At 37.9% G+C, this 27179-nt stretch overlaps 1 protein-coding gene across 1 annotated transcript; it reads left to right on the top strand.

Annotated features, from left to right (window-relative positions):
- The first annotated feature begins 431 nt into the window (after positions 1 to 431).
- Positions 432 to 27110, top strand: clmna (calmin a). The gene is made up of 13 exons (XM_057344289.1): positions 432 to 834; positions 14883 to 14944; positions 16671 to 16766; positions 16857 to 16940; positions 17035 to 17127; positions 17478 to 17671; positions 17744 to 17937; positions 18074 to 18156; positions 18473 to 20293; positions 22080 to 22243; positions 22628 to 22700; positions 24437 to 24480; positions 25151 to 27110. The coding sequence occupies exons 1-13, from the start codon at positions 750 to 752 to the stop codon at positions 25311 to 25313; spliced, it is 3156 nt and encodes a 1051-aa protein (XP_057200272.1). The 5' UTR covers positions 432 to 749; the 3' UTR covers positions 25314 to 27110.
- Positions 27111 to 27179: the final 69 nt, after the last annotated feature.

Raw genomic sequence — 27179 nt, 5'->3', positions numbered from 1 at the left:
TACGTAAATTGACGTTCCCTTACGAAATATTAATCATGGTCAAAATCTAAAAATAAAATATATAAAAAATACAAATATTAAAAAAATAAATAAAATAAAATGGTTACAATACTTAAACCACGATTACCACATTTAATGACTTTTCGTAAGGTTTTATTATTCTGTTATTAGGCCTACGCCTATTTTTGATCATTTTTGCACTGGTCCCTGTAATTCCTGTCAGTTTTAAAAACGATTATTTCTATTTTGAAAACGACTTGAGGACATTTAAGCAACAAATTATTATTCAGAAAAAAAGATTTTCCCATCTCGGATTCGTTTAACAACGGCATTCAAGATTTACCAACACTGCGAATCGGTTCCACTGAATCATTTCAAAACAACGATTCGTTCGCGAATCGGACATCACTGAGAGAGACAGCCCTGTCCTCGGAGTATGAGAGGTAGTGTGGGCGTGCACAGTGAGTCCTCCAAACATTAACCAGGTGCCTTTTCCTCTCACATTTCCCTCTCATTTTCTTCCTCCAAGCAACGCAGGAAAGACTCCTTTTGCGTCACGGGGAAACAAAGTAACTTTACCGGAGCGATGCGGGACCCGAACGCCAGCATCTCTTTGGATCTACTCCCTTAAAATCCCACCCATGGCCACCGCAACGTAGAGCTCTTTGAGAGAAGGAAATCACCGACATCACGGGACGGAGGTTTGATCAAACGACGCGCCGAAGACGCGACGCTCGTCTGTGATCCAGATGGCGGGACACGAGTGGGATGACTGGTTTGAACGAGAGGAACTGATCGGACAGATCAGCGACATCCGAGTGCAGAATCTGCAAGGTAAGAGTGCTGGAGGCATGGGATGGGTGATAGAGTATGAATAGTTCATGATCCTGGACATGCGTGTCGGAAGTAACTAGAGTCGAGTCGCTTTCTGCTATGAAGAGATCGTGATACATTGTATCAAGTATGTAACAGTTTACCCGCGAAATTGTTTCAATGTTGCATTTTAATGTTCCGTTCTTTTAATATCTGACGCTGTCATTGTTTGCTTAACGTTGATTGGTTGCTTGTCTTCTCTTGGTGTGTCGCTATAAATCTGCTTTAAATGAAACTAAAATGAAGTAATTATTGACGTGATGCTGTATTAATAGACGCAAAAAATTGGGCTGAATGCTTTTTATGGGCCACTGGTAAACTTTCCACAGGTGGGAAGCAACAGTTTCTCTTATACATGTAGTTTTCTTATTCACCTGCAAAGCAGCGCTTGTCTGACGCATAAACAAACAGAAATCATCGACCTGGTATGGGATTACTTTTGTGTCCCTATCCCATACCTGGCAGTGATCGGGTTAATGAGCGTATGGAAAAGCGGCAGTTTTACACATCAGTGATCGTGCTTTACTGGTAATGACTTTAATGGGAACCATTAATCGCTTCTCGCGTTTCCTGGGTAATAGTGTTTCGGAGCAGTCTGCGCATTCTGTGTTGCATGATGACTTTAAATGACGGAAAACATTTAAAGCAATGGATTAAGTGGACTATTCAGGTAGCCCTCACATAACTATTAGAACTGCTTTGAATCTTTATAGTGCCCTAGTTTTGTTTCGTTGCCAACTGGATTCAGACTACAATGTGCTTCTCTATGGCTTAGTGGCAGAGATAGTACTGTAGAATGTAAATGAAACACTGGAGATGAGGAAGCACATTACATAACATCTTTTTTCCATTGAAATAGCAATGCCCTTTTCATCATCAGACTGCTGTAATTTAGTGCAGAGGGTTCCCATAATCTGTAGGCCTCCTTGAGGACCTCCAGACTAATTCAGATGCAGTGCATGACATGACATGTCTGCTGCACTTTTGCTTTCCAGGATGCAGAGCCCATATGTTAAGCATTTTTTGGGACCGTCCGTGTGCACATGCTCTGTCCGCAAACCTAGTCCTGCAGTTTAGTCTTTTTTTAGGTTTGCATGTGCATTTCCTCATTCAGATGTCAAGCTGAAGTTTAATATCATTGCTGGAATGCAGATATTTAGGGAAACCATTTGTTTGCCTTCCAGGTCTGTACTTTTTCATGTGTGCCTTTTTAATAAAGAAAATGCCTAGAAGTCTTTTAAACCTGTGATAAAATGAAGCCACGAAGCAGACGGTGCTCACAATAGTAATTTTTAGTACATCTATGAGTCGGACATCTGTGTTCTGAAGCGGAGCCAGTGTGCTCTGGGGTAGAAAAAGTGCAATAAAGTCTAGATCAGCGTGACTACGCTGGACTCTCTCTGGGCAAAATGGCTTTTGAGATGTCAAGCAGATTTTCATATAAAATATAGAATGAAAAATTGGTTCATCACACGGACACCTGCATGCAGGCACATTTTGCCGGAGCTGTTCTGCATTAGAGGGCTTTTTAAGAACCAGCCTAAAGTGACCTTAGGCAAGAAGACTTTGGTATGAGTTTGTTTAAACGTCTGGAAATCAGGACAATAACCCCTTTTCTCTCTATTGTGTATGCTAGACTACAAAACTGTCCTTTGGCAAGTGAAGCAAGTCAAATAAGCACTCAGCACAAATTCGCTTTAATTTTCCCCTTGAAGTCTGGTGCTGTTTATGCAGCGAACACGATGAAATGATGAAATGAAATCTTAAGTAGTTCATTCCTGGAGTGAATCATGTTTAAATAAGACCTATTCGCTGTTCCCAAACTGTGAAAACTAATCAATGACCTAATGCATCGCTCTGTACCCCTGCCATGCACACATAATAATTCAATATTATATTTGGAACGATGTGTTTGGATTGAAAAGTGCAGTTTACCATTCTCCGAAAGGTAAAGTGGTGCTTGAGTCACGATTTAAAGGAATACTTCACCCAAAAAATGAAAATTCATCATTAACTCACCTTCGAGTTGTTCCAAATCTGTATACATTTCTTTGTTCTGATTAACACAGAGAAAGATATTTGGAAGAATGTCAGTAACCAAACAGGTCTTGCCCCCCCATTGACTCCCATAGTAGGAAAAATTACTTATCATTTTTGTTTGTTCTGTTGAACACAAAAGAAGACATTTTGAAGAATGTAGGACAGCAAACAGTTCTGGGGCACTTTTGACTACCATTGTAATGTTTCCTACTATGGTAGTCAATGGGGGCAAAATCTGTCTGGTTATAAGCATTCTTCCAAATATCTTTCTCTGTGTTCATCAGAACAAAGAAATTTATACAGATTTGGAACAACTCGAAGGTGAGTAAATGGTGACAGAATTGTCATTTTTGGGTGAAGTATCCCTCTAAACGGTTCACTGTTGTTTCTATGTGCGTAGGGCCAGACAACTACCCGAGGAATCTCAGATAGACGCATGGTAATATGCAGCTGTCATAAACCTCACAATCCTACTGTGTTGTTTTAGAACTGAAGGATTTTGTTTGGCTTTGCGTCATCAAGAGGCGTATCACTGGTGGAGGAGAGCCGTACCGTAGGTGTACCATTATCTATATTTAGCCGGCAGCTTCTTCGGCACGTGTGATTGACTCGCCCGTCTGACACAGGCTGTATGGAAGGAGAATGCAGCTAAGTGCTACTGTAGAAACCTCTGCGGCTGAGAAATTATGTAAGATGTTTTAACTCTGTAGTGTCTGGCTTGTTTGTGTAACTCGACAGCTGGTGAACCACAGCATCCTTATACATATTTAAGATTGAAATTAACGATATGGTACTGTAGCTTTTTTGTGCTTTGCTTAAGTGTTTACAGTGTGGGTCGGGATGTTTATGACATTATTAAAGCGATAGTTCACCCAAAAATGAAAAATCTGTAATTTAATCACCCTCTTGTCGTTTCAAACCTTTATGACTTTCCTTCTTCTGCAGAACACAAAGAAGATGTTTTGAAGAATGTTGGAACCATGGCAGTTCGCGTTGATTTACATTAGTTTTGTGTTCGTAAAATGGAAGTGAATGGGTACCCCCTTATCATCTTTGGGTGAACTATCCCTTTAAGACTGTCAAAATGATTGCTTTATATAGAGCATATGCATTAAGTTGTACTTCTTTCTGTTCTGTAGATTTGGTACCGTAGTAGTACCATGGCATTTAAAGTGCATTGAAATGTGGTTGTCATGCACTCCACAAATTGGTGCAAAACTGATCCATGATCACATCCCAGCATGATTTGAGAATGATCCAAAAAGGCTGTCATTGTAAGTCTCATCTTCTGTATAAAGGTGTTAAGACATTCATTGTCACAAATTTGGTTACATTTGATTAGTGACCCAGAAATAATGTAGCATCTTCTCTAAATACTGTATATAAGATTTGGTCATTTTATGTCATAACCTTTTTTGGTTCAACTTGTCTGTATTATAAAACATTGAAGTGCATTTAATACAAAGAATAAACATTTCCAGATTTTAAATATTGTCCTCAAGTCAAAAACATTTCTTACCATCACGTTTAAATGGACATTTCACCCCAAAATAAATCTTGACCAGTGGCCATCATTGACTATAGTCGGAAAAATTACAATGGTAGTCAAAATTGCCCCAGAACTGTTTGCTTTCCTACATTCTTCAAAATATCTTATTTTGTGTTCAAGAGAAAAAAATAAATTTATAAAGTAATTTTTCCTACTATGGGAGTCAATAGTGGCCAAGCAGCATTCTTCCAAATATCTTTCTCTGCGTACAGATTTGGAAAAACTCAAAGTTGAGTAAATACAGAATGTTCCTTTTTGGGTGAACTGTTCCTTTAATAAAACTCCCATAAGCTTTCAAAGTTTGTAAAAACTCATTTACAAAAGTGTGCAGACACAAAATTCCATCTGATTTATAAACCTGTTCTATTAGTGTGACGTATATGTTTTTGAAGTGATGTTTTGTTTTAGGGTGATGAGAACATCATGAAGACATAAAGACCACCATGGTTTATTAGTTGCAGGTGTTTCAGCTGTGCTGAATAGTTTCAGTGTTTTAAAATCTGGCTTTGACAGTTTTCTGACTAGACTCATTGTCTGCAATAGCCGAGTTTACTAATCTCGATGAACTAGTTGTCAAGACATATTCAAAAGCAAAAACTCTGCGCTGTGATGACTCCATTATATGCCTGAGTCTGAGAAGAATGTAACGTACATTGTATGTACAGTACTGTAACACTGAGCTGTTCAAGAGAACACATGGTGTTACATGGTATTATATGAATGGCTTTGTTCATCATTACATGAATAAAAACACAGTCGTCCTTTGACTCTCAAAGGGATTGTGTTGGATTATCAACAGACTGAATAAAAGCTCATGGCCTCAGCTGAAGCGCTTGTCATCACCACAGACATTGTCAACGGTTGAATGAGTTTTCCATGGCAGTCTCACAGATGTCGTCAACGTGACACTGTTCACTGCTCAACTTGTCGGGTAGAAGAACCGGCTATTAATTGCTCTTGCATAAGAGTCTCTCTATATCGAGTAGAGTTTGCTTTTGTGAAGGGATTAATTTGTATCTTACCGCTGACGGATAACAATTCATTGTCTAATAACAACAACATCTATGCTCTGTTTTACAAAAAGAACCAGCTGAATTTAAAGACTGAGAAAATTCACAGCAATGTGACAAAAATAACCTTTTTGGATGACATGGGCCATAAAATATCATTAAATAGATACTCTTGTAATGTTCTTCTTTCACCCTCTCACTCTTTAAATATTTTTTAGTTTCATCGGTTTAAATATTCTACACATGATTGGAGGACAACTCTTTTCTTTTGATGTTGCACAACTGGACTAGTTACCTAGTCAGACTGATGACAGAAGGTCTGGACTACATGGCAGCTTTTATTAGCCAAGGACCGCCCAGCAGGCCGTCAGATAGACATGTAAAGCAACCAATCACAGTGTGTTTTGTTATGTGTCATGTTTAGAGCAATGCATTCATTGTGAAGCGTCACTTTGTTGTTTACACTAAGAGTAAGGTAACATTTACACCAAGTAACATAACATTTATAAAAAGATTTAATCAGTCAGATTTTTCCTTAACGTGGTCCCATTAATATACGTATTTACATTAGTGACTTTGTGACGATTAAGGACATATCCAATACATAAACAGTCATTGTGATGCTTTGAAAAAGCATAACTATTGTTATTCGAACATACATACTTATAATTATTCTTGTTCCGCCAAAAGTTTGGCACGTTACTTGTCCCACAGCTTTTGACGTAGACCCATGAATGAATACATCACATCGACAGGCCTATTCGGGAATGGTGTGCTATGACTTTTATAAGCGATCGGGTGGGGGGGGTGCGATAGGGGGGCAAAAAAACACCCGAAAAATCCCATTGACTTAACATTGCGGCCAACTTTGATGAGTCGTAGCTCCGAGCGAGGAGATCGAAGAAAAAAATGGATAATACTCGATTTGAAGAAGTTATCAGGCTCTATAAGAACATAAATCACAATGGTGATTTAAATTTACGCAAAATTTCCGCAAAATTTACCTATACCTATAATGGGGCCCATAGACTCCCATTCAAAACCTAGATACCTATATATTCACGCATTGTTTTTTCACATTCGACCCATGAATGACTACATCAAATCGAGCGGCCCATTGAGGAATGGTGTGTGATGACTTTTGGAAGTGATCGGGTGAGAGGGGTGCGATAGGGGGGCGAATAAAAACCCGAAAAATCCCATTGACTTAACATTGCGCCCAACTTTGACGGGTCGTAGCTCCGAGTGAGGATATCGTAGAAACATGATAATAATACACCATTTGAAGAGGCTATCAGGCTCTGTAAGAACATCACTCACAATGGGGTGTAAGTTGTACCCCTGGGGTGTAAGAGCCTCCCAAAATTTCCCAATCACAGGAAGCATGCCCATGTAAGGCGTAAAACGTCCCGTGTTGAATATCTTAGCAGTACAACCACTTAGAGACAAGGGGGTGGGCTCATTTGACTCAGACAACCAATCAATGTCACATGATCATTATGAAGATATTAAGCCACGCCCATAGCAACCATTTACAGCAACCTAGCAACCGATCCCATAGACTACCATTATAAAAAGTCCATATGGATATCTTTGCAGAACAGTGTCGTAGAGATGAGGGGGTGGGCTCATTTCACTCAGACAACCAATCAGTGTCACAGGATCATCTTAAAGCTATTAAGCCACGCCCATAGCAACCATTTACAGCAACCTAGCAACCGATCCCATTGACTCCCATTATCAAAGTTCATTTGGATATCTTTGCAGTATAGTGTCATAGAGACGAGGGGGTGGGCATGTATTACTCAGGCAACCAATCAGTGGCCCAGGAAGTTCATTAAGCCACGAAGCCATGCCTATAGCAACAAAACATCTTAACTTAGCAACCGTTTAACAACACCTACATCTCTTCATCAGAACATCATAGAGAGATGGGGGTTGGTTTGTTTCACTTGTGGGTTGAAGCATCATCAGTTGGCATATGTTAAGCCACGCCCATAGCAACCAAACAGGTTAGCCTAGCAACCGTTTAGCAAAACCTATATCTATGCATAGGAACATCGTAGAGACATGGGAGTTGGTTTGTTTCACTTGTGGCTTGAAGCATCATCAGTTGGCAGATGCCAAGCCACGCCCATAGCAACAAACACATTAGCCTAGCAACCGTTTAGCAAGACCTATATCTCTGTATCAGAACATCTTAGAGTCATGGGGGTTGGTTAGATTCATTAGTACTTAAAGTGTCATCACCCTAGTGCCGAGTTCCGCGGTTTGCCACGAAAGTATCACTCACAGGTTCTTTAGAAAATGTACTATCTAGTTTAAAATAATATTGCAGTACATTCTTGAGAGTATATATTTTACAGCCTTTATTTGTTATTGTAACAAGTTTTAATGTAATGATATTAGTGCTATCAAACGATTAATTAATAGATTAATAATCAGAATCAGAAGAGCTTTATTGCCAAGTGTGCTTGCACACACAAGGAATTTTCTTTGGTGTTGGAAGCTTCTAGTACAGACATAGAAGAACGAATAAAAGTTTGTGTTTACAAAATATATGTCTGTGTACTGTGCATATTAATTTTGTATTTATAAAAACATACACATGCACATATTTAAGAAAAATAGAAAAATTCATAAACATTTTATATAATTTAAATTATTGGTCAATATAAATAATAAATCTAAATATGTATACATGTATGTGTATGTGTTTATAAATACAAAATATGCACAGTACACAGATATATATTATGTAAATACAAACTAATGGATGCGATTAATCACAATTAATCAATTGACAGCCCTAAATGATATTGAGAATTTGGGAGGAAAATACACTTTGCTGTCATAAAGAATAATATCACCAATTACATATAATATATTTTTAATTTTGGTTTTGGGACTTTGACATGTTTTGGTGTCACTGACCCTAGTTTACTATAGTAATGAAAACAAAGCCGTGGTAGTAAAGCAGTCGGGCGTAGCTCTTTGTGTATCACGTGTAGCTCACTCATTTTTAAAACATATGAGCCTTATCTAAATCTGTTTACTTAGTCCCGGGAAACATTGACATGCTTACAATGGCACCTTTCAGTGTTTAGAAATACTAGCGTGACTAAGTGACATCACTATTATCCCATGTGAGCACAGTACACTTTTTGAATACTCAAAAGGCTCTTGTGCATGGAACGCCCCTGAGCAACATTTATCTGTGTGGTTTCAGTGTGCATTTATAGTTTTTGTATGATAAGTGGTAAGCAAAATGTGGATATGTGCTGGCCTGCTCACTTGGCATTTATATATTATGATATACAGTATATATATATATATATGTGAAAATTCACTAAGATGCAAACATGCAGCTAGTGCATCTGTTTTATTTATTCTTCCAAATGATGAATTCATTTTAAGTTTGCCTATAGGCATACCCATTTTCAGAGGCTCATCCAAATGGCAAATTCTGTCTACACCTCGAGCAAAATATAATAACGTTTAATACTCGCAGCCGTGCAGAGTGAATTGATGAGAATTGAGAATTGGTTCTCAATCATTTCCATGATGTTCGGTTCCCAAGCCCTTCATAGCAATAATACTTTTAGATGTCAAAGACAGACAGGTTCAAATCTAAAATGCAATTTTAAAACTAGTTAAACTCCGGTGGACCCATCGAAGGGTCCGAAATCCCATAATTAACATGTAGGTCAAAAGTCCAGAGTGTAACAAACCAAACATGTGTTTCATGGGAAAAAGAAGTAGCCAAAGTTAAACGAGGATAGCAGAGTGATGATTTTCAGTTAAATACCAGTCATTTACTATCAAAATCTCTTATGAGACCTTTATTGTTTTTTGAAAGTGTTTTTTCCATTTAATGGGGCACGTTTGCATGAACAAGCTTCTGTACCTTACTATGTGCTTCCAGAGACACAATGGTTGACTTATTTATTTAGCCCCTCTTTGATCATACTGTATATGAGAATCATTTCTGTTTTGGAATCACAATGTCTCTTGCTGGCATAAAGGGTTAGTTTCCTGCTCGATGATGTCGGCAAACCCATTCTTTGCATGTTAAGCAAATACAGATCACATGACTCACGGTGTGCACGTATTTATCCGGTGAAAAGAGAGTAAATGCAGAACACGGGCAGAAGTTTTCTGCAGATTCATTTATCTTCAAAGCAGGACTGAAATTATTCTATTTTCCAAACATTCTGTATGTGAGAGCAAATGACCAATCAGAGCATCCAAATTCATTTTTTTACAGAGCAGGAATTTCCCCCACAGAATTTGCATTTCACATGATGTTATTATGTAATTGGACAAAGTTTTTTGTTTGTTTGTTCATGTAGACCTATCAGAAAGATTCAAGTGTTTATCATAGTTGTTGCTTGACTGTCTTGCTTCAAACCATTATTTTCAAACACCCTTATGAAGAGCTATTGTTATCACGTACAGTGTTCATATCTTTCAACCGCTAAATAGTCTTTTTGCCCAAACCAACTTGGTAAACAATTGCTCTTCGTGGGGCTTGAAACTGCAACCTTCATTCCATCCCCCCCAAACTGCCAGATTCTTCTACACTGAATTTCTGAGACCCTCGAAACTAGAAGAAATACCGTTTGAAGGTTAAAAATCTAAAGTGCAATTTTAAAATTGCATTTTAAAAATCTAAAGTGCAATAGCTTCTAACAGGCAGCAGTCATTCCCAGAGAAGTGAAAACCAGTGGAGGGTTTGCTTTGTTAGGCAAAGTTATTGCAAAGCAGCTAACAATTAGCATATGAAAAAACTCATAGTATATTTCTTAAGCTCTCTTGTTATAAAAGTTATTCAGCCTTTGATTCATAGCACAATAATGTTATCGCACCCATAGAGTTTATTTAATACATTTGCATTGTTTACAGTATTATACTAAACTGTTGACTGCAGCAAACAAAATAAACGCCTTAACAAAGACGTTTCTCTGAAAGGTTTTTCTTTGTTCCTGAAGAACCGTCAGACAGCCTCAGTTCTGGCCCGTCTGTCACATTTAGAGAGCTCAAAGCTGTCCCGGACGGCCGGGCAGTGGCCTTTTGTGTTTATGAGGACTGGCTCTTTGGAGTTGGAAGACGGCCCCCTCATTAAACAGACATGGTCTGAGCAGAAAGACGAAGAGAGCTGTGTTCTTGGCCGGGGCCCCAGACCCAAAACACTTTAAAGCTCCTTTGGCAGGAAAGAAGAAAATGAAGGCTGCTGTGTTAATGTTCTTTGTTATTTTAACAACGGGGCCTCTGGAGATCAAAGTTAGCTTTTAGTTAGTATAGATGGGTTACAAGGGTCAACTAGTTAATCCTGCAACTGATTAGACAATTGGTGAAGTTGGCCAAAAGTTGGTTTTTATATACATATTTACATACATAAGCATAAGAAGCAATGCATAAAAGCATCTATGTAAGGGATAATCCACAGCTAGTCATGCATTAAAATCCTTTAATGCACAGCTAGCCATGGATTATCCCTTACATATATTTTTATTAAATATAGGGTGAATTTAGGTATATTTCGACAATGAGATATTCATGCATTTTGGAAGATGGCTATCCAAAGCAACTTTCAGTGCATTGTTTTCCCCTGTTATATTTAACCTGTGTATTTTAATAAAACAGACTTCTTCTTTGTCAGTTTTGTGTATTTACCAGCTGTTTTCTTATTAAAATATAGTAAGACATAACATTAAAATATTGTTTTACAATAAAAACAGTACACTCAGGGCATATATTTTGTTGCATTTTTAAGAACCAATTCTTCGGTTTTTTTATGCATCATAAAGGGATAGTTCACCCAAAAATGAAAATTCTGTCATCATTTACTGACCCTTAGATTGTTCCAAACCTGTGTAAATTTCTTTGTTCTGCTGAACACAAAGGTAGATATTTGGAAGAATGCCAGTAACCAAACAGATCTCATCCCCCATTTACTGCCATATAGGAAAATAAATACTATGGGAGTCAATGGGGGATGAGATCTGTTTGGTTACTGACATACTTCCAAATATCTTCCTTTGTGTTAATCAGAACAAAGACATTTATACAGGTTTGGAACAACTTGAGGGTGAGTAAATAATGACAGATTTTTCATTTTTGGTGAACTATCCCCTTAAAATGAGTTTTCTGCTGTTCTAGTTAGGGCTGTCACGATATCAGATTTTTGTCCCCACTGTTATCGTGCCCAAAAGATTTTATGGTGCCGATATTATCACAATATTTATATTCATTTTTTTTAAATAAATGATGCCGTTGGTAAAATGAATCTTTAATTTAGTTTGTTTTCTCTATTATTTAGTCCATGAATCGCACTCAAAAAGTGGGGGCAGAGAAAGAGTTTGTAACTATTGTGACTCTTAAGTCAAAAGTTTGAATGCGTGTTGCGCGTTTATGATATCACAATAGGTGTAGAATTGACAGAATATTGATAATAATTGTTTTTGATATGACGGTTATTGGAAATACTGGCATATTGTCACATCCCTAATTGTACTGCAAGAGCAGCCGTTAACAACCAAAATTCTTTGCACAATAACCTGACAGGTGACCAGCTTTTGAGCAGTCAATAATCAATTAGCCAAAAATTACAAGACACTTTTGTTTTACCTTTGCATTATATACTGGAATTTGGCACCACTGTGTTGTTGCTTAATATTCATTTTAATGGAAGTGTATAAAGTGCAAAGGTTAGATAAATGATAAATAAAGTGTGACGTAACTAAACAGGGAGACATTTAACAACCACTGCATCATCCAAACATTAGTCTTTGACATTTCGAAAAATGAAATATCTGCCAAAATGTTTTTAAATAAAGTGCTCTATTGTGAAGCATTTATGGAGTTATGAAAGATGGTTTCCACTTGGAAACTTCGGGCCACTGGTGTGTTGCTTTCTGAATGTGCTCTATTGTGCCGTCTAGATCTGTGTGTGGCTATATGCCTAGACTTCCTGTTAGGTCATTATTTCATCATGCCATTTGAACCACGGTTATTGATTCCAGCAAATGGAGCCTCTTTAAGTTTTGGCACTGAATAATGAATGAGGAATGTTCCCATCTTATACGTTTGTACACCTGTAGAACTAGGGCTGTCGCGATAAACCGACGATAAATATGACGTGATTTATGCACAGCTTTTGAGTGAAGTACGGGAAAATGCTGCTGCATCCGAAAGCCAGAGGGCGGTCTCGTGCGGAAACTCCAAATACGCACTGCAGAAGAAGACCATAACGCGTTCTAGAGTCTAGGAAATGCCAATGGATATCTTTTTATCACTGTTACTCAAGCCTCATCAGGTATTTTTATGATAATAAAGTATATTTATAATGATCATGTTTGGCGGGTGTTGCTTTTTCAAATGCACATTATAAGCGACTCAAACTCGCACTGATTTTAGATCGAGTAGCATTTCCTACTGATCCCAGAGCCGTGCTTCACGGACAAGCTACGCATTAAAAAATATCGACACATTGTATATCGCAGCCAGCTTGATTTCAATAGGGTTTCGTGGTATCGCGATAAATTATCGTGCAGCTCTAGAACACAAATGAGCCGCCTTGGAGGCAGAGGAAGAGAAATGTTAGGAAGGAACCATCCATCAGGAGGTAGACAGATTAGACGGCCTGCCTGATGGATCATATAATCATGCTCTCACGGGAGTTTCCAACTACTCGGTTTTCTCTGGGGCAGATGTCTTTAATTTCAAGCGATGGCCATTTTAAGGTGGACACAGAGCCAACTCACATGGGGTATACAACAATGTTACCCACCCCTCCCCAAAGGTGAAATGAAGTCACCAGTTGGTTTATAAATGCGACATTGTAAAATATAAAAAAATATATATAAATTTATAAAAAGGACATTGTAATATTTACACTTTAAAAATATATATATTTTTAAATTTACCTACACCACTACCCATTTTCTTTTGATTATTAAGGGATAATGTACAGGCAGCCAGTAGTTATCGCAGAAATATGCCCCGACAGTGTGATCAGGAGTAACAGACTGAAGGGGCTTATTTTGATAACAGCCGGCTGCTTGTACATTATCCCGCTTATTACACGGCTACTTCTCACATGAGAAAAGAACTGGACATGAAATGTGAATTTGAAATATTTTATTAACTCATTTTTACCGAATGTTGACTTTCCGTGAGGAAAAGCCGTTTACTTTCGGTTTTAAGGTAAGAAACGACGTTCAAATGCCACGAACAGGCAATTTGGTTTAATCGTTTGTAAATATAATGTCATATATGTTATTAAAGACATATTTATATTTAATTTGACAAAAAACCTGTCAAAATGATTTGCTGCATCTGGGTTACCGTGTGTTATTAGTTTTGAGAGGTTGTTATCTGGGAATAACGAACGTGCAAATGTTGCGACTGGCCAATCAGAATCAAGCATTCCAACGAGGCATGTAATAAAGTTTGTTAACATCCAGATTAACTATCTTTGTATTTCTCAAATCATTCATTTAGCATTAATTTGGTCATATGGTGCGAATATGTGTTTTTGGTGTGTTATAAGTTGCCCATGCATGTATTAGACACGTAAAATTGCAAATATTAAAGTGTCGGAACAAAAAATGCATTCTATCTAAAAGCGAATGCTCACCCAGACCTGCCTGGAACGCCTCGTGTAACAACACCCCCACAAATCTACGTCAGTTCGTGGTATGATTTGACTAAGACCGCCCAAATGTATACGCAAGTAAGGTGGGCGTACCTGTCAGTACAATTGCTTTGGAACCTGATGTTCCAAATATGGTAAGAGGCGTTACATTTCCCTGTTTTCGACCAATCACTACACACTGGTTAACTGGCCAATCATAGCACACCTCGCTTTTCAGAGTGATGAGCTTAGTTAAAAATCTACGCGTTTCAGAGAGGCGGGGCAAAGAGGAGATACAAACATGCACGGTATGTGGAAAATACAGCGTTTTTGAACCTTAAATCGTGTATACACATTGCATTACATCTAAAACAAACGATAATATTCGTTTTAGTTGTGTCATATGACCCCTTTAATAATATTTGAACTGCACTTAATAGCAAAGTGTGAAATATTTGGGTTTTATTAAACATTTGATTAGGGTAACCATGCAAAGACAAGCAAAATTGCCCCTGGTCACATATTAAATACAGCGGCTTAGTTTTGATGTTAATGGCCACCGGTCATTACACATGAGCTATAATGATTATGGTCTGTTTGCTCTTTGTTGCCATGGCGAGCTCACAAGAGTGCAATACCTTCAGGCTATATTTGATTGATGACTAGCCAACATGGAGCTGCTGGTTGAGACGGCACCTCTGTTTCATTTCTGTGCATCATTTACCTCCATGAAACTGAAATGAAACTGTTTTTATCTTTGTTGCTTTTCCAGTTGAGAGGGAGGTGGTGCAGAAGAGAACGTTCACCAGATGGATGAATCTACATCTAGAGAAGGTTAGTCATTTGGACCCAACAGATGGAGCTGATAGATTTCATAGACTTGAAGTTGAAATTTTCCTTCTTGACGTTTCATTGTGCATCTCAAAGGAGACATATTTATGACAGGAAATTTATCTGTCATGAATTATTTATTAATTTCTTAGAAGTAATCTTGCATGATGTAGTAAGACTAATCATAAATTTAGAAAGGGTCACAAAGTGGCTTAATGCTTAAATTCATAACTGTTTTTGGTTAATATTTGTTTGATATAATAATGATTTATAATTTAAGGCGTCTAGTTTAATTTCATGGGAAATGTCAGGTTGACGTCATTTGACTTAAGCCCATGTACAGTTAAAGGGATAGTTCACCCAAAATGAAAAATTCTGTTATCATTTACTCACCCTCAGGTTGTTCCAAACCTGTATACATTTCGTTGTTCTGCAGAATACAAACAGATCTCATCCCCCATTTACTGCCATAGTAGGGAAAATAAAAACAATGGGAGTCAATGGGATGATATCTGTTTGGTTACAAGCATTCTTCCAAATATATTCCTTTGTGTTCAGCAGAACAAATGAAATTATACAGGTTTGGAACAACTTGAGGGTAAGTAAACGGAGACAGAATTTTCATTTTTGGGTCAACTGTCCCTTTAAGGACAAAAGTAACCTGCAATTTTATGTTTTAAACAGAGATGGCGATAGAGAGGCAAAATATCCAGTTTGCAGCTATAAACATTCATTAAAAATCAAAGCATTATTTACTTTCCTAATTGTTAGTGTTATTATGAATGATTAATCTGTGGCCATTATTTAATAAAAAATCATCAAATTCTAAAATCCTACTTAAAAACTCCAATTGCTTCTCACATGTGTTACATGGCAAACTGAAAAAAAAAAACTTGTTCTTTCTCTATAAATACATTTCCCCATATGCTTTTATTTTTTCTTGTCTCCATCTTTCGCCCTTAGATTTTTCTTCCTCCTTTCATTTAGCAACCAGACCCGGTGATTCAGACTCAAACGCTCACACATTTGCATGATGCATTAGTCATTGAACACCACAGTAGATTTAGTCGTTCACTTTTGTTTGCTCTGGCAGTCCTCTGCTCGGCTTCTTGTGTTGCAGACCGCTTGTAGATCAGAACATTGCCATATTTGAGAGCCTCACAGCTCCGATTGAAAACAACCACTGATGAATCCTTTGTTTTCACACACAATGTTGCTCTATTCCGTGACCTCAAGTTTGGCGATTTCTCAAACCTTCGACCCACTATCGGACAATTACACACTGTCTACTCTGTTTCGATGGAAAATGTCACCCTTAACCCTCCAAATTCCGCTGTTGTGTCACATTGTTTCCTTCTAATAATGTTATTGTTGAAAAAAAAAGATTTTTCTTTGCAGCATAAATTCTTATTCATAAATATATATTATATTAAGGATAGTTAGGGACAGTTCTACCAAAAACAAAAATTCTGTCATCATTTATTCACCTTCATGTCGTTCAAAACCTGTATATGACTCTTTCATCTGTGAAACAGAGAAGATATTTTGAGAAATGTTTTGTGTCCATACAATGGAAGTCAGTGGGGGCTTGTGTTGTTTGGTTACCAGCGTTCTCCAAAATATCCTTTTTTTATTTTCTGAAAAAGGAATTTTGATTTTCAGATGACCTGCCTTATTACAAATACAAATCTTTTTTAAATGCTCAACTGTGGCTGTATTTCGTGTGCAGTGCAACCCCCCTTTGGAGGTACGTGATCTGTTTGGTGACATCCAAGACGGAAAGCTTCTGATGGCCCTACTTGAAGAGCTCTCAGGATGCAAACTGGTGAGATTTCTTTTAATGGCTAATAATGAATCTTTTTGAATCACCTGTTTCTGTGAAGGACTAAGAAAGTGTTGACCTTTGACCTTTCAGCTGCATGGGTTTAAGCCATCCTCGCATCGTATTTTCAGGCTCAATAATATCGCCAAGGTGTTGACATTTCTGGAAGAAAGAAACGTAAGTCCGGTTTGACATCACACCCTCTCATGAAACATCCTTATTGTTTCCTGTTGAAATGACATTCGTGTGATGCATCAATGTCCTGTTTCAGGTGAAGTTAGTGAGCATCGATGCAGCCGATGTCGCAGATGGAAATGCGTCCATAGTGCTTGGGCTTATATGGAATATCATTCTCTTTTTCCAGGTATAGTTTATAGCAACGTCTGTTGTAGATTTTGCATTGAGTTAGACCGTCTATAATTAGATTTTGCTCTTCGGGTATTTAGTCAAACAATGAATCGTGTGAGACTTTACAGTCTTTTCAATGTGCCTTTAAGTGGTCGTGATAATTGGCCATGCGACACTAGATCCAAATGTGTTTCTTTGCACACTTATCTTATCAAGGACTAATTCTCTGAAACAAGGCGACACTCTTATCACTTCTGTCTAGTCAATGTTTAGATAAGATCAAAGTTTGTTTAACAGGGTGATAAAAAGTACCACAGAAGGCCATCACATGAGCAAATGTTTATTATTGCTCTCTTTGCTCTACAGATCAAGGAACTCACAGGGAACATCAAGAGTCAGTTCCCGTCTTCCTCCAGCCTATCCTCCATCCCCACCAGCTCCGATTCTGACACTTCCCACTCCAGCACTCCATCGGATGAGAGGAAGCCCACCGTCGCTCCAAGGGGCCACGGGAAGGCCATCAAGAAGCTCCTACAGTGGGTTCAGAGACGTACCAGAAAGTAAGCGAGATTTTATCATTGGTTTAGGAAGGAAACGGTTAGAGCATCACTCACTGTATTTTGTTCGTACAGATATGGAGTTGCTGTACAGGACTTTGGAAAGAGCTGGGCGAGTGGTCTGGCTTTTCTTGCTGTGATCAAATCCATCGACCCCAGTCTGGTGGATATGAGACGGGCTCTGCTCAGATCGCCCAGAGAGAACATCGAGGAGGCTTTCAGAACAGCACATTATAGTCTGGGCATCCCAAGACTTTTGGAACCTGAGGGTAAATGTCAAAATGTTTTGACACGCCATGTGACGCATTGTGATTTCTTGGTGAACTTTGTCAAAGCTTTGATTCGTTCTCCTACGAGTAAAATAAATCAGCTCAGTTGAATTAATAGTATAACATGTCTCCTCAGATGTTATGCTAAATCGTCCGGATGAACAATCTATAATGACCTACGTGTCCCAGTTTTTGGAACACTTTCCTGGAATTGAAGAGGTAGGAACATCCTGTTGAATATACAGTAAACCATAGTTCACCCAGAAAATGAACATCATGTGGTCATTTACTCGTCCTGATGTCATTCGAAACTTTTTTTATGGAACACAAAAGGTTGAATGTTTCCATTGACAACCTCTCTCAGTCACCATTTACTTTTATTGCATTTTTTAAAAATGTATAATGAAAGTGAATGGTGACTGAGAATGGACATTCTGCATATTCTGCACGGCTTTGAAAGACGGGATCATTTTTGGGTGAACTGTTCGTTTTAACATAACACTTTTTTTAACATGTCCCTTATCGTTTCATAAAGGATGAGACATCAGATATTCTGGAAAGAAGTAAAATTGACGCTCGTATGAACAATTATCCTGTTCGGAATGGCGTACAGAGGAAACGTGAATCTTACACTGTTAAGAGAGACTTGGTTCTACCGCCACCTAAGATCTTCGTCTCTTCTGTGTCGGAAGATCAAGAGCAGATCACCTCTCCTGTCCTCTCAAAGGCCCCTGACGACAAACCCTGGTCAAAGGAAGCCTCATCTATACGTTCAAGCCCCAGTCCTGCAGAAGACAAGCCGCTTTATGGCCCTCTGGACTTGAACAAAGAAACCCCACAACCTTCGATCTCGGACTCTGCGGTGAACTCGCCAGACTCGTGGAGTGAGAAGACAACACAAGAGGAAACCCAACCGGTCAGAGATGACTCAATAAATGAGAGCATTATGACCGGTGAGAAGTTTTCTACAACCGATGAAGGGACGTCAGATCTTGGGTCACCATTTTCACCAGAGAGCACGCCGGAGAACCAGCTTTTCATAGACGAGGGGAATTATTCCCTCAGCTCCATGGATAGTTTACATGGCAAATCCACACAATTGACGGAGGAGGAGGATGCTTATAAATATATCCTTGATCTTAAAGAAGAGGAATCTGCTGATAGTTTGCAGAGGAATGAGACAGATGCAGTAAGCTTAGAACGAACGCAAATGGATTCTTTGGAATACAAGGAATCCGTCAAGCCATCTGAAGAACCTTCTTCTATTCAAAGTGACTCAGGATACTTTCAGGATCACAAGGAAGCCATACCAGCTCAACTCGAGGATGCTGGCGAGAGTCCGCTCGATTCCAAAATCGATGTAAACATGAGTGGAGATGAAAATAAAACCGAGAATGAATCTTTTCAGGACAATATTGATTCTTCCAATATAGAAGCCATGGAGAGGAACCCTCTGGAATCAACAGATGAAAAACCTCTCGTTTTCGAGGATGAATCCGAATGTCCTGTTCTCAAGTACGAACGGGTCTCCATATCAGGAAGTGAAGAGGACATTAAACTGTGCACAGATCTGGCTGAGGAACCAGACACACGCAATCTTCCAAATGGCTTAAATGGTCATGATGAAACTAAAGACGACAATGTCGTCCACAACGGTCTACCTGAAAGTGAGGTGAAGGACGTGGTTATGGAAGATCTGCAGGAATCTGTGGTGGTGTCGGATCAGATCCAAAATGAAGAAGAAGAATGTGATGAAGATCAGGTGTGTTGTATGTGTGGCGGTCCGGTGGCCAAAACCTCAACAGAGGACGGTTATGATTCAGACTTGGAAGCAGGTGAAAGCTGTAAACACATACTAAATCAACCGAAAAATAAGCTGAATGGAACTTTAAGGGATTTTGGGAGTGACTCGAGAGAGACTCATAGTATTAGCAACAATCTCCTTAGTGAAGGTAGAAGAAAGTCGGAAAGTGGGTCAGACGGCGTGAGGGAGACGGAGGTTTCCCACAATGCAAATGGTGAAAGCCAAGCTCAGGTTTCAGAAAACAAGAAGCCTGGGGAAGCCAAGAATAACAGACCTGTATCAGTACTTCCCCGTGATGATGTGGACCATGATGTTCCTCTCCGGGAGGGGGACGGGCGACAGTCGGTCGCAGGTCAGTCACCCGGCGGTCAAAGCGAGACTGAGCACGTCATGGGTGTCCGCGGGTACCCTGAAAGACGTCCGGCGGAGCTACGCTTGTCTCTCAGCATGACTCCTCTTCAGCCCGCACCGCCTCAGCGTTCACTGACAGAGTCGGATACAGACACCGAAGATGCTTCGGAGGGCCGCGGCGAGGGATTGAAGACGAGAAAGGTTATTTTTCACTTTTCCTTTTCTTTGGCCTAGAAAAGGTGGCTCAGTTTAAAGCACTGACCCAAAAACAACGATATCAGAGTGCTGTATGTGCTCTTTGGGGTGATAACCTCCTTTTATGAATGTAGTTCACTTGAGCACGTTACTCTAGATGAGCTCCTCCTGCTTTAATATTCTGTTACAGTAGCTGTAGTATCAGGTCTTTGAGTATAGCTTAGGATTCAGAGCCAGAAGAAAATTCATTGTGATGCATGCTTTTATAGCACAGTTTTCAATATACAGCCGTGGAAAAAATTAAGAGACCATTTCGAATTTACATTTAAGCAGCATTTCTAGATGTATTGTGGCCATTCCAGTCGAGTGTCTGTTGAATTTCAACAAAATCAAACCTCAGGAGTGACAAAGTCATCTAACAGCAATGTGAAAGACTGACAGAATGACAAGACACATGAAAACTGTGATAAATGTCGAGGTTATCACATAAAAACATATTTTTTTTTTTTTTCCTGTACACGTGTATAAATATTACTGTTGTATTGCTTGAAAGTGAATATGAACTTGTTTTCTTTGCAGCATTCGAGGTCTGAAAGAATACAGAGCATCTTTTCGGTTATTTTGACCTGTTTCTTCAGTTTTCATTTTCTGCAAATAAATGAAAATAGAAACCATATTTTTATTTGAAATTTGGGATAAATATTGTTAGTAGTTCACAGAGTGAAACAAAAATGACAGTTTTACCTAAACACATACTGTAACTATAAATTGTAAATTCAGAAAAACAGAAAATAATTTTGGAAAGGTCTCTTAATTTTTTCCGCGGCTGCAGATTGAAGACTGAGATGAGCTATGAAAGACTATAAACTCAAGTTATATTCTCTCAGATTCTCTCAGTCAGTATTTAGATCAGCTCTCTTCATGGAGAGTTGCAGTGTCACATGATGTTGAAATGTCTATTATTTAATTTGAGAAAAAGCGATGAAGAAAACAAATGTAGGTGAAGGCACAATCAAATGCATCAAAATGTAGAATAGTATGTTACTTTTTTATTACAGTTATTCTTACTAATAATTGCTGGATAAAAGCATCTGCCAAATATTATTATAAATACATTTTATTGAAAATAGATAAATGAGTGTGTATTATGTGTTATATGTGTACTAGTAGAGTAGTTTTAGTATAAAGAGTTCTGTGTTTGATTTTAAATTATGTTTACATTTTCATCGTCAGAGCGATGCATTGCAGTGCAATTTTTACACATGTACATCTACAGAATAGACTTCACATCTGTATTTTTTTATCAGATGAACATTTATCTAAAATACTTCTCTCGTACTTCATACAATCAAATACTTGTAATATACTACATAATATTATACTTCACATATAGAATAAAAATGCAATATGCAAAAACTTGTTTAATCATACAGTTTGTGAAATGGTAATGATTTAAGTTTGTAAAATTTATTTATAAATTTAATTAATTAAAATATATTTAGAAACTAATAATTGTATCCCAAAATGTACAATTCTTTTTATGTAGCGCTTTTCACAATTTGGCATTTTGGCTACAAGTTTTTTGAATATTATCATTCAGTCTTTGCAAATTATATGCATTTAAACATATTTGCAAAATTACTATAATTTCGCCAATGATGTGTAGCCCTCCTTTTATCTCAAGTCATTTATACTAGATTAAAGGTACAGTGTATAATTTTAATCAGTGTGTGTGTGTACACTGAGAATCGAACCCCTGACCCATTTCTTCGCTCTACATGTGTCTGTTTAGGCAAAAGCTGGATCCGCACATATTCAGGAGCAAAACCCCTTTGACAGGCACCCTGGAGAATGGGGTGCGGTGGAACCCGAATCGCCAGCTGAGCATCGTGAGCTCATTAAGACAGATACAGACCTGACCAGTGCTGGTGCCAGAGAAAACACTGTGACCCTGAGGTACTAATCTATTGTTAGCCTCCCGTAGGAACAATCCATGCCACGAGGGACCTTGTGGTTTTTGAAGGATGTGACCTCACAGCCACAGGACTCTTAGATCCCTTGTACATTTCCTTAAATGTACTCTGATGCTCAAATAACTTGCAGTTGGCAAGCAGGTCATATTCATTTTATATGGCCGAGGCAAACTTTTTGATCTCGCAGGATGATGTTACTGTAAAAAAAATCTGGTTTCCATTAACAGAAGTCCTTTCTCTGGCTGGGATTCAGTTTGTCATGAATAAATTAGCTTAACTGTAACATGTCCTTGTAAGGTTCTTTAGAGTCGAGCTTATGAATTGAACAGTTTTATCAGCTATGATGAATTTGTCTTTCTTCTAAAAGGGATGGAGCAGACGCAAGCCAACCTTTGACTACAATACACTTAAGGAAAACTGTTGAGACCAGTGAATCAAAGGTAATGCACAAGATATAGATACGATTAAAATCACCGTAACCATTTTCTGTACTTAGTGTTATGGGTTTGTTGTTCAAACCCTAAATATTATGTTTCATAGACAGGGCTTGGCTTACCCCTAAAGTGATGTTGGGGACAAATGTGGGCAAAACGATTTTGTTTTTTCTAATAACTTTTTTTTCTCTTAATCCGATTGGTACAAACTCGGAAGTTTTCCACCTTAGCACACCCAAAAAAGTTGGACTTTATACGACAATGTTAAGTTGGTGACAAAAAAACCTCCTTAATAAGCCAATTTGTGGGCACCCATAGGAAATGAATGGGAAATGACTAAATTTCACAGCAATGTTTTTTATTTGTCCAATAAACATACAACAAATCCAACATAATGCAGATCATTCATCCACATATATAAAGGAGTGAGCGTATAGAACATCCTCAGTGTGGCCGGCACTCACTCACACACACACACCCTCAAACATACAATTGAATAAGCCTATAACAGTGTTAACATACACAATCAAAGAACTGTGCAACACTCAAGCACACACACACACTTCAATGTGAGATAAAAGTCCCACTGCAAGATTTGTTGGTGCTTTCATCATTGCTACTGCTACCTCTGTGACAGTGAAGTTTTCAATTCATTCTGTAGCAGAACAATGGCAAAGAGGTTTACTAAAGCAGAGACCCTTGATCTTTTGGAAATTTGATGTTTATTGTTACAAATAAATGATTACTCTGCCTCCCACTTTCTCTCTTTCTTATGGGATGGTCAAATTGTTTGTAAGCATATTTTGGCATCTTTGTTTTACCAACCTCAATTGGTTTTTAAAAATTCTACAATTTTAACTTGTGATCAAATCTAGAACTTAAGATGTTACGTTTGTTACAACATTAGTTTGTGGTTTCAGCCTATGCAGTAAGTGCAGCCATTGAAATTACATGTACATGCTATTTTGATTCCATCAGGTCACTAAAAAACAAAGTGAGGAGAATTTTTAGGGTTTTAATAAGAGGAATTACGTTTTTTTATGACAATCATGTTTTTATGTGAAGAAAAAACAACATAAAAATACCACAAAAAAAACATAAAAAAGGGTTATTTTATATTCAAATGAATGGAGTAAATAAGGTTAAAAAAATACCAAAAAATTCACAAAATAAATGCATATCTTGAAAGTTTTAACATTAAACAAACAAACAAAAAAGAAAGTGTTATGACATTTATGTAAAATATCAATGGAATCACAAAGTGCCCAAATTTGTCCACTAACAGCAAATTAGTGAAGTTGTAAGTAACAGCACTTGATGAGGGTTAAGCAAAAACTAGGCCTTAGTTAAAGTCTGATATTTAAGCAGCTTTTATAAAAATACCATAGAATTTTTTTTTAAGAAACTTGAATCTTAAAATAAGCCAGTGCCATTTGTCTTAAGATTCAGACCAGTAAAGACAGAAATTTGAGGTTCAGTCGACTGGGCCTGAACACCCTAGCAAACTCCTCAGAGTACCTTAGCAACCATATGTAATACCCTAGCAGCCACCTACAACACACATCGTGCATTGTGAAGAGGAACACTGCTCACATTTTCTTAAGAACATTTAGGCTAATTTTACATTGCGTTATTTTGTTTGAAGTTCAAGTGTCCGTTTTCTAGGCGGTTTAATGAACTTTTTTTTTCAATCTGTTTTGGGAGTGTATGTCTTATGTCCATTGTTGTTGTTTTTTCCCCAGGGACGAAATGGAAGGGCCATAGACAGTGCCATCATAAATGAAAGGTAACAGAATGTGTCTTTTAACACTTAAATGCTTGAATTATGAATACGGATTCGTTTTGTTTAGAGGACATAAAAAACAAGATTGTAACTTCATGCGAAGTATGAAAAAAACGTTTTTTACTCTCTATAGAGGTGATAGTGTATTGGATGATGCAGTAGAGTGATTTTCCTTGATTATTATTCAATTAAATCTGTTATTAAGACGTCTGCAAATAGCCTTTAGGATGATGTCATCCATGATTGTTTTTTACAGAACAGTAAATCCCCATTCCTACCACCTCACACAATGCAGTAATAGCAGTATTGACTTTTAATCTACTGTTACAGCTGACTCGGTAGATTTAAAACCTACCCAGAGAAACAATTCCGTCCCTCTTTTATGATCCCTGCTGCCTCATAGTCACACAACAGGACCGTTTGTATTGTTCAAACTGGGTGCTTTCAGCGGTACCTGCTGATATGAGTGTCACTAGGGGCATGGCATGGGTTTTTAATCCTCAGATGTACAATTTCGTGTTGTCCCTGGCAATCCTGTGGTGATGTAACGGATAACAGTAATCCTAAAAATATAATAGGATATTGTGTTTTATATGTGCATCCCTATGAGCTTTCATCTCCTTTAATTACATGTGGTACAAACTTGTGTGTGTGTTTGTGTGTTACATCACAGCTTGGAGAGCAAGACTGCAGCGACTCCAGAAACCACATCTGATACAGCCTGGTCTGATATCTACATCCTATTGGTTGCTTGGCTCCTCATATACTGCATCTTTGTCCTGCCTCAGATGGACTCGCGGACACTTCCCAAACTCTTTTTTAACACAGACGAATGATCGTAACTTTCTCGCACCGACACCTCTGATCATATTCTCATTTGATCAGCTTCCTAAGAGAAACCAGGAGCTCTGACCACAGGTTAGCTTTTTAAAAGAGCATTAAGGACAGGACAATTGACACCACATCGATTTATTTTGTTGCCTTTTATTTCCTTTTATACCTGCACATGAAGACTAATGGAAAGTGTTTTCTTTCTGCTTGGAGGTTTTTGGTCATCGGTTAACTTTTACTGGGTAACCTTTGGATCTGTGTCAACCGTGCCTGACTTGAGGTGCACATGCTACGTAGATTATTTATAATGCTTCTGAAGAACATGCCTTTTGGCTTTTTATGTTGTGTGGGCTTACATTATATGAAGAAAAACAACTGTTTGTAAAAACAAGTGAAGGTTCTTTGTATGCTTTAAAGCTATTAAGCTACAAGTTTTTTTGAATGTATTTTAACAAGTGAACACATCGGTCACGCCCCTTTTATTAAATCACATGCATTATCTAGTCATCTTAAGTTTTTTCTGCACAAATATATGTTGAGGTGATATTCCACAAAGTGAACATTTTTATAAGATGAGGCCAGGGTATTTATGGTACATATTGTTTGAAAAGAAAACCCCTATAGGGCTTTCTAAGTTACATTAGAAAGCTTTTTTATGGTCTCAGACGCACTTTTAACATTTTAAGAGAATAACTGCCAAAGATTCAGTGAAAGAAACTGAAAACTACCCCCGACACAGAAAACAAATGATTTAATTAGTCTATTCCTTAAACAAGACACTCTGCTCGTATATACAGTATGTTATGCATTTTATGAAATGCAAGAGCACACATCTTGAACACGTTTTGTTTATTTACACATTTATAAAGACAATATATTGACTGAATTTAATATTTTTGGACACTGAAATTGTCAGTGGGGTTTTAGGTCTCTAGACTGACGTAAATCCCTAAATGACAGTGTTTAATTTAAGCCTGCGGGACCTCTAATGTCTTAAAAACATGTTTTTCCCTTATATTTTCATAAAAGTGTATAATCTTGAAACCAGCACAGTGGCTGCTAGTGGCATGATCTTGGCGAGTTACACTGAACTCAGAACAGAGACTATTGTAACGCATCCTAAACATTCACAGCCTGCAACATACATCCAACACTGCACATAAGCCAAACTTTAGACTGCAAGTCTGCATGAGAAAGTATATGGGAAATAACTTGTGTCTTTAACATTTTAAAAGTCACCAAGTGAATTTCTGTCCTGCTTTTGTAATGGAGATTATTCATGTTAAATGCACTGGAGTGCAATAAATGATATATCCTTTTGTTGCTGTCTTTGCTTTCTTTTGCCCTGCTTTGAGTGAGTGTTGGAAAACATGCCATTTAGTGATAAAGGTATTTAGACATTTGGTTCAGGTTCAGTGTAAAGACGCCACCTGGAAGACAAAATATTTTTAAATGTAGCTGAAATAATATATCTTTTTTATATTCAAATATTTCAGATCTAAGCATATTCTTAGTCATAAATGTAATTAATTGCAGTATATTTATATATAGAAGGATATTTAGACTCAGGGTACGGCAAAACAATTCAAGTAGGCTTAATGCATTTTAATAGGAATATAGACGATAGATGCCTTGCATCTTGGTTTACGTCATGTAAAAGATCATGAATGTTTAGAAAGGAATCTGATCTAGTTTCAAGTTAAATATATTTAACTCTTCCGCCACCTTCCGGATTGCAAAGGTGGCGATTTGTTTCTGCCGGTGGTGGCTTATAACTTGACACAGACTTTTAAATAAAATGACTTATGTTGCTTTCACTAAAACAAGCAAATTGTACTGTCCATTTTTTTCATTATGCTCGTTGCCCTATA

This window comes from Triplophysa rosa, linkage group LG10, assembly GCF_024868665.1.
Source record: "Triplophysa rosa linkage group LG10, Trosa_1v2, whole genome shotgun sequence".
Lineage (NCBI taxonomy): Eukaryota > Metazoa > Chordata > Actinopteri > Cypriniformes > Nemacheilidae > Triplophysa > Triplophysa rosa.
This window is presented reverse-complemented; position numbering and strand designations above follow the sequence as displayed.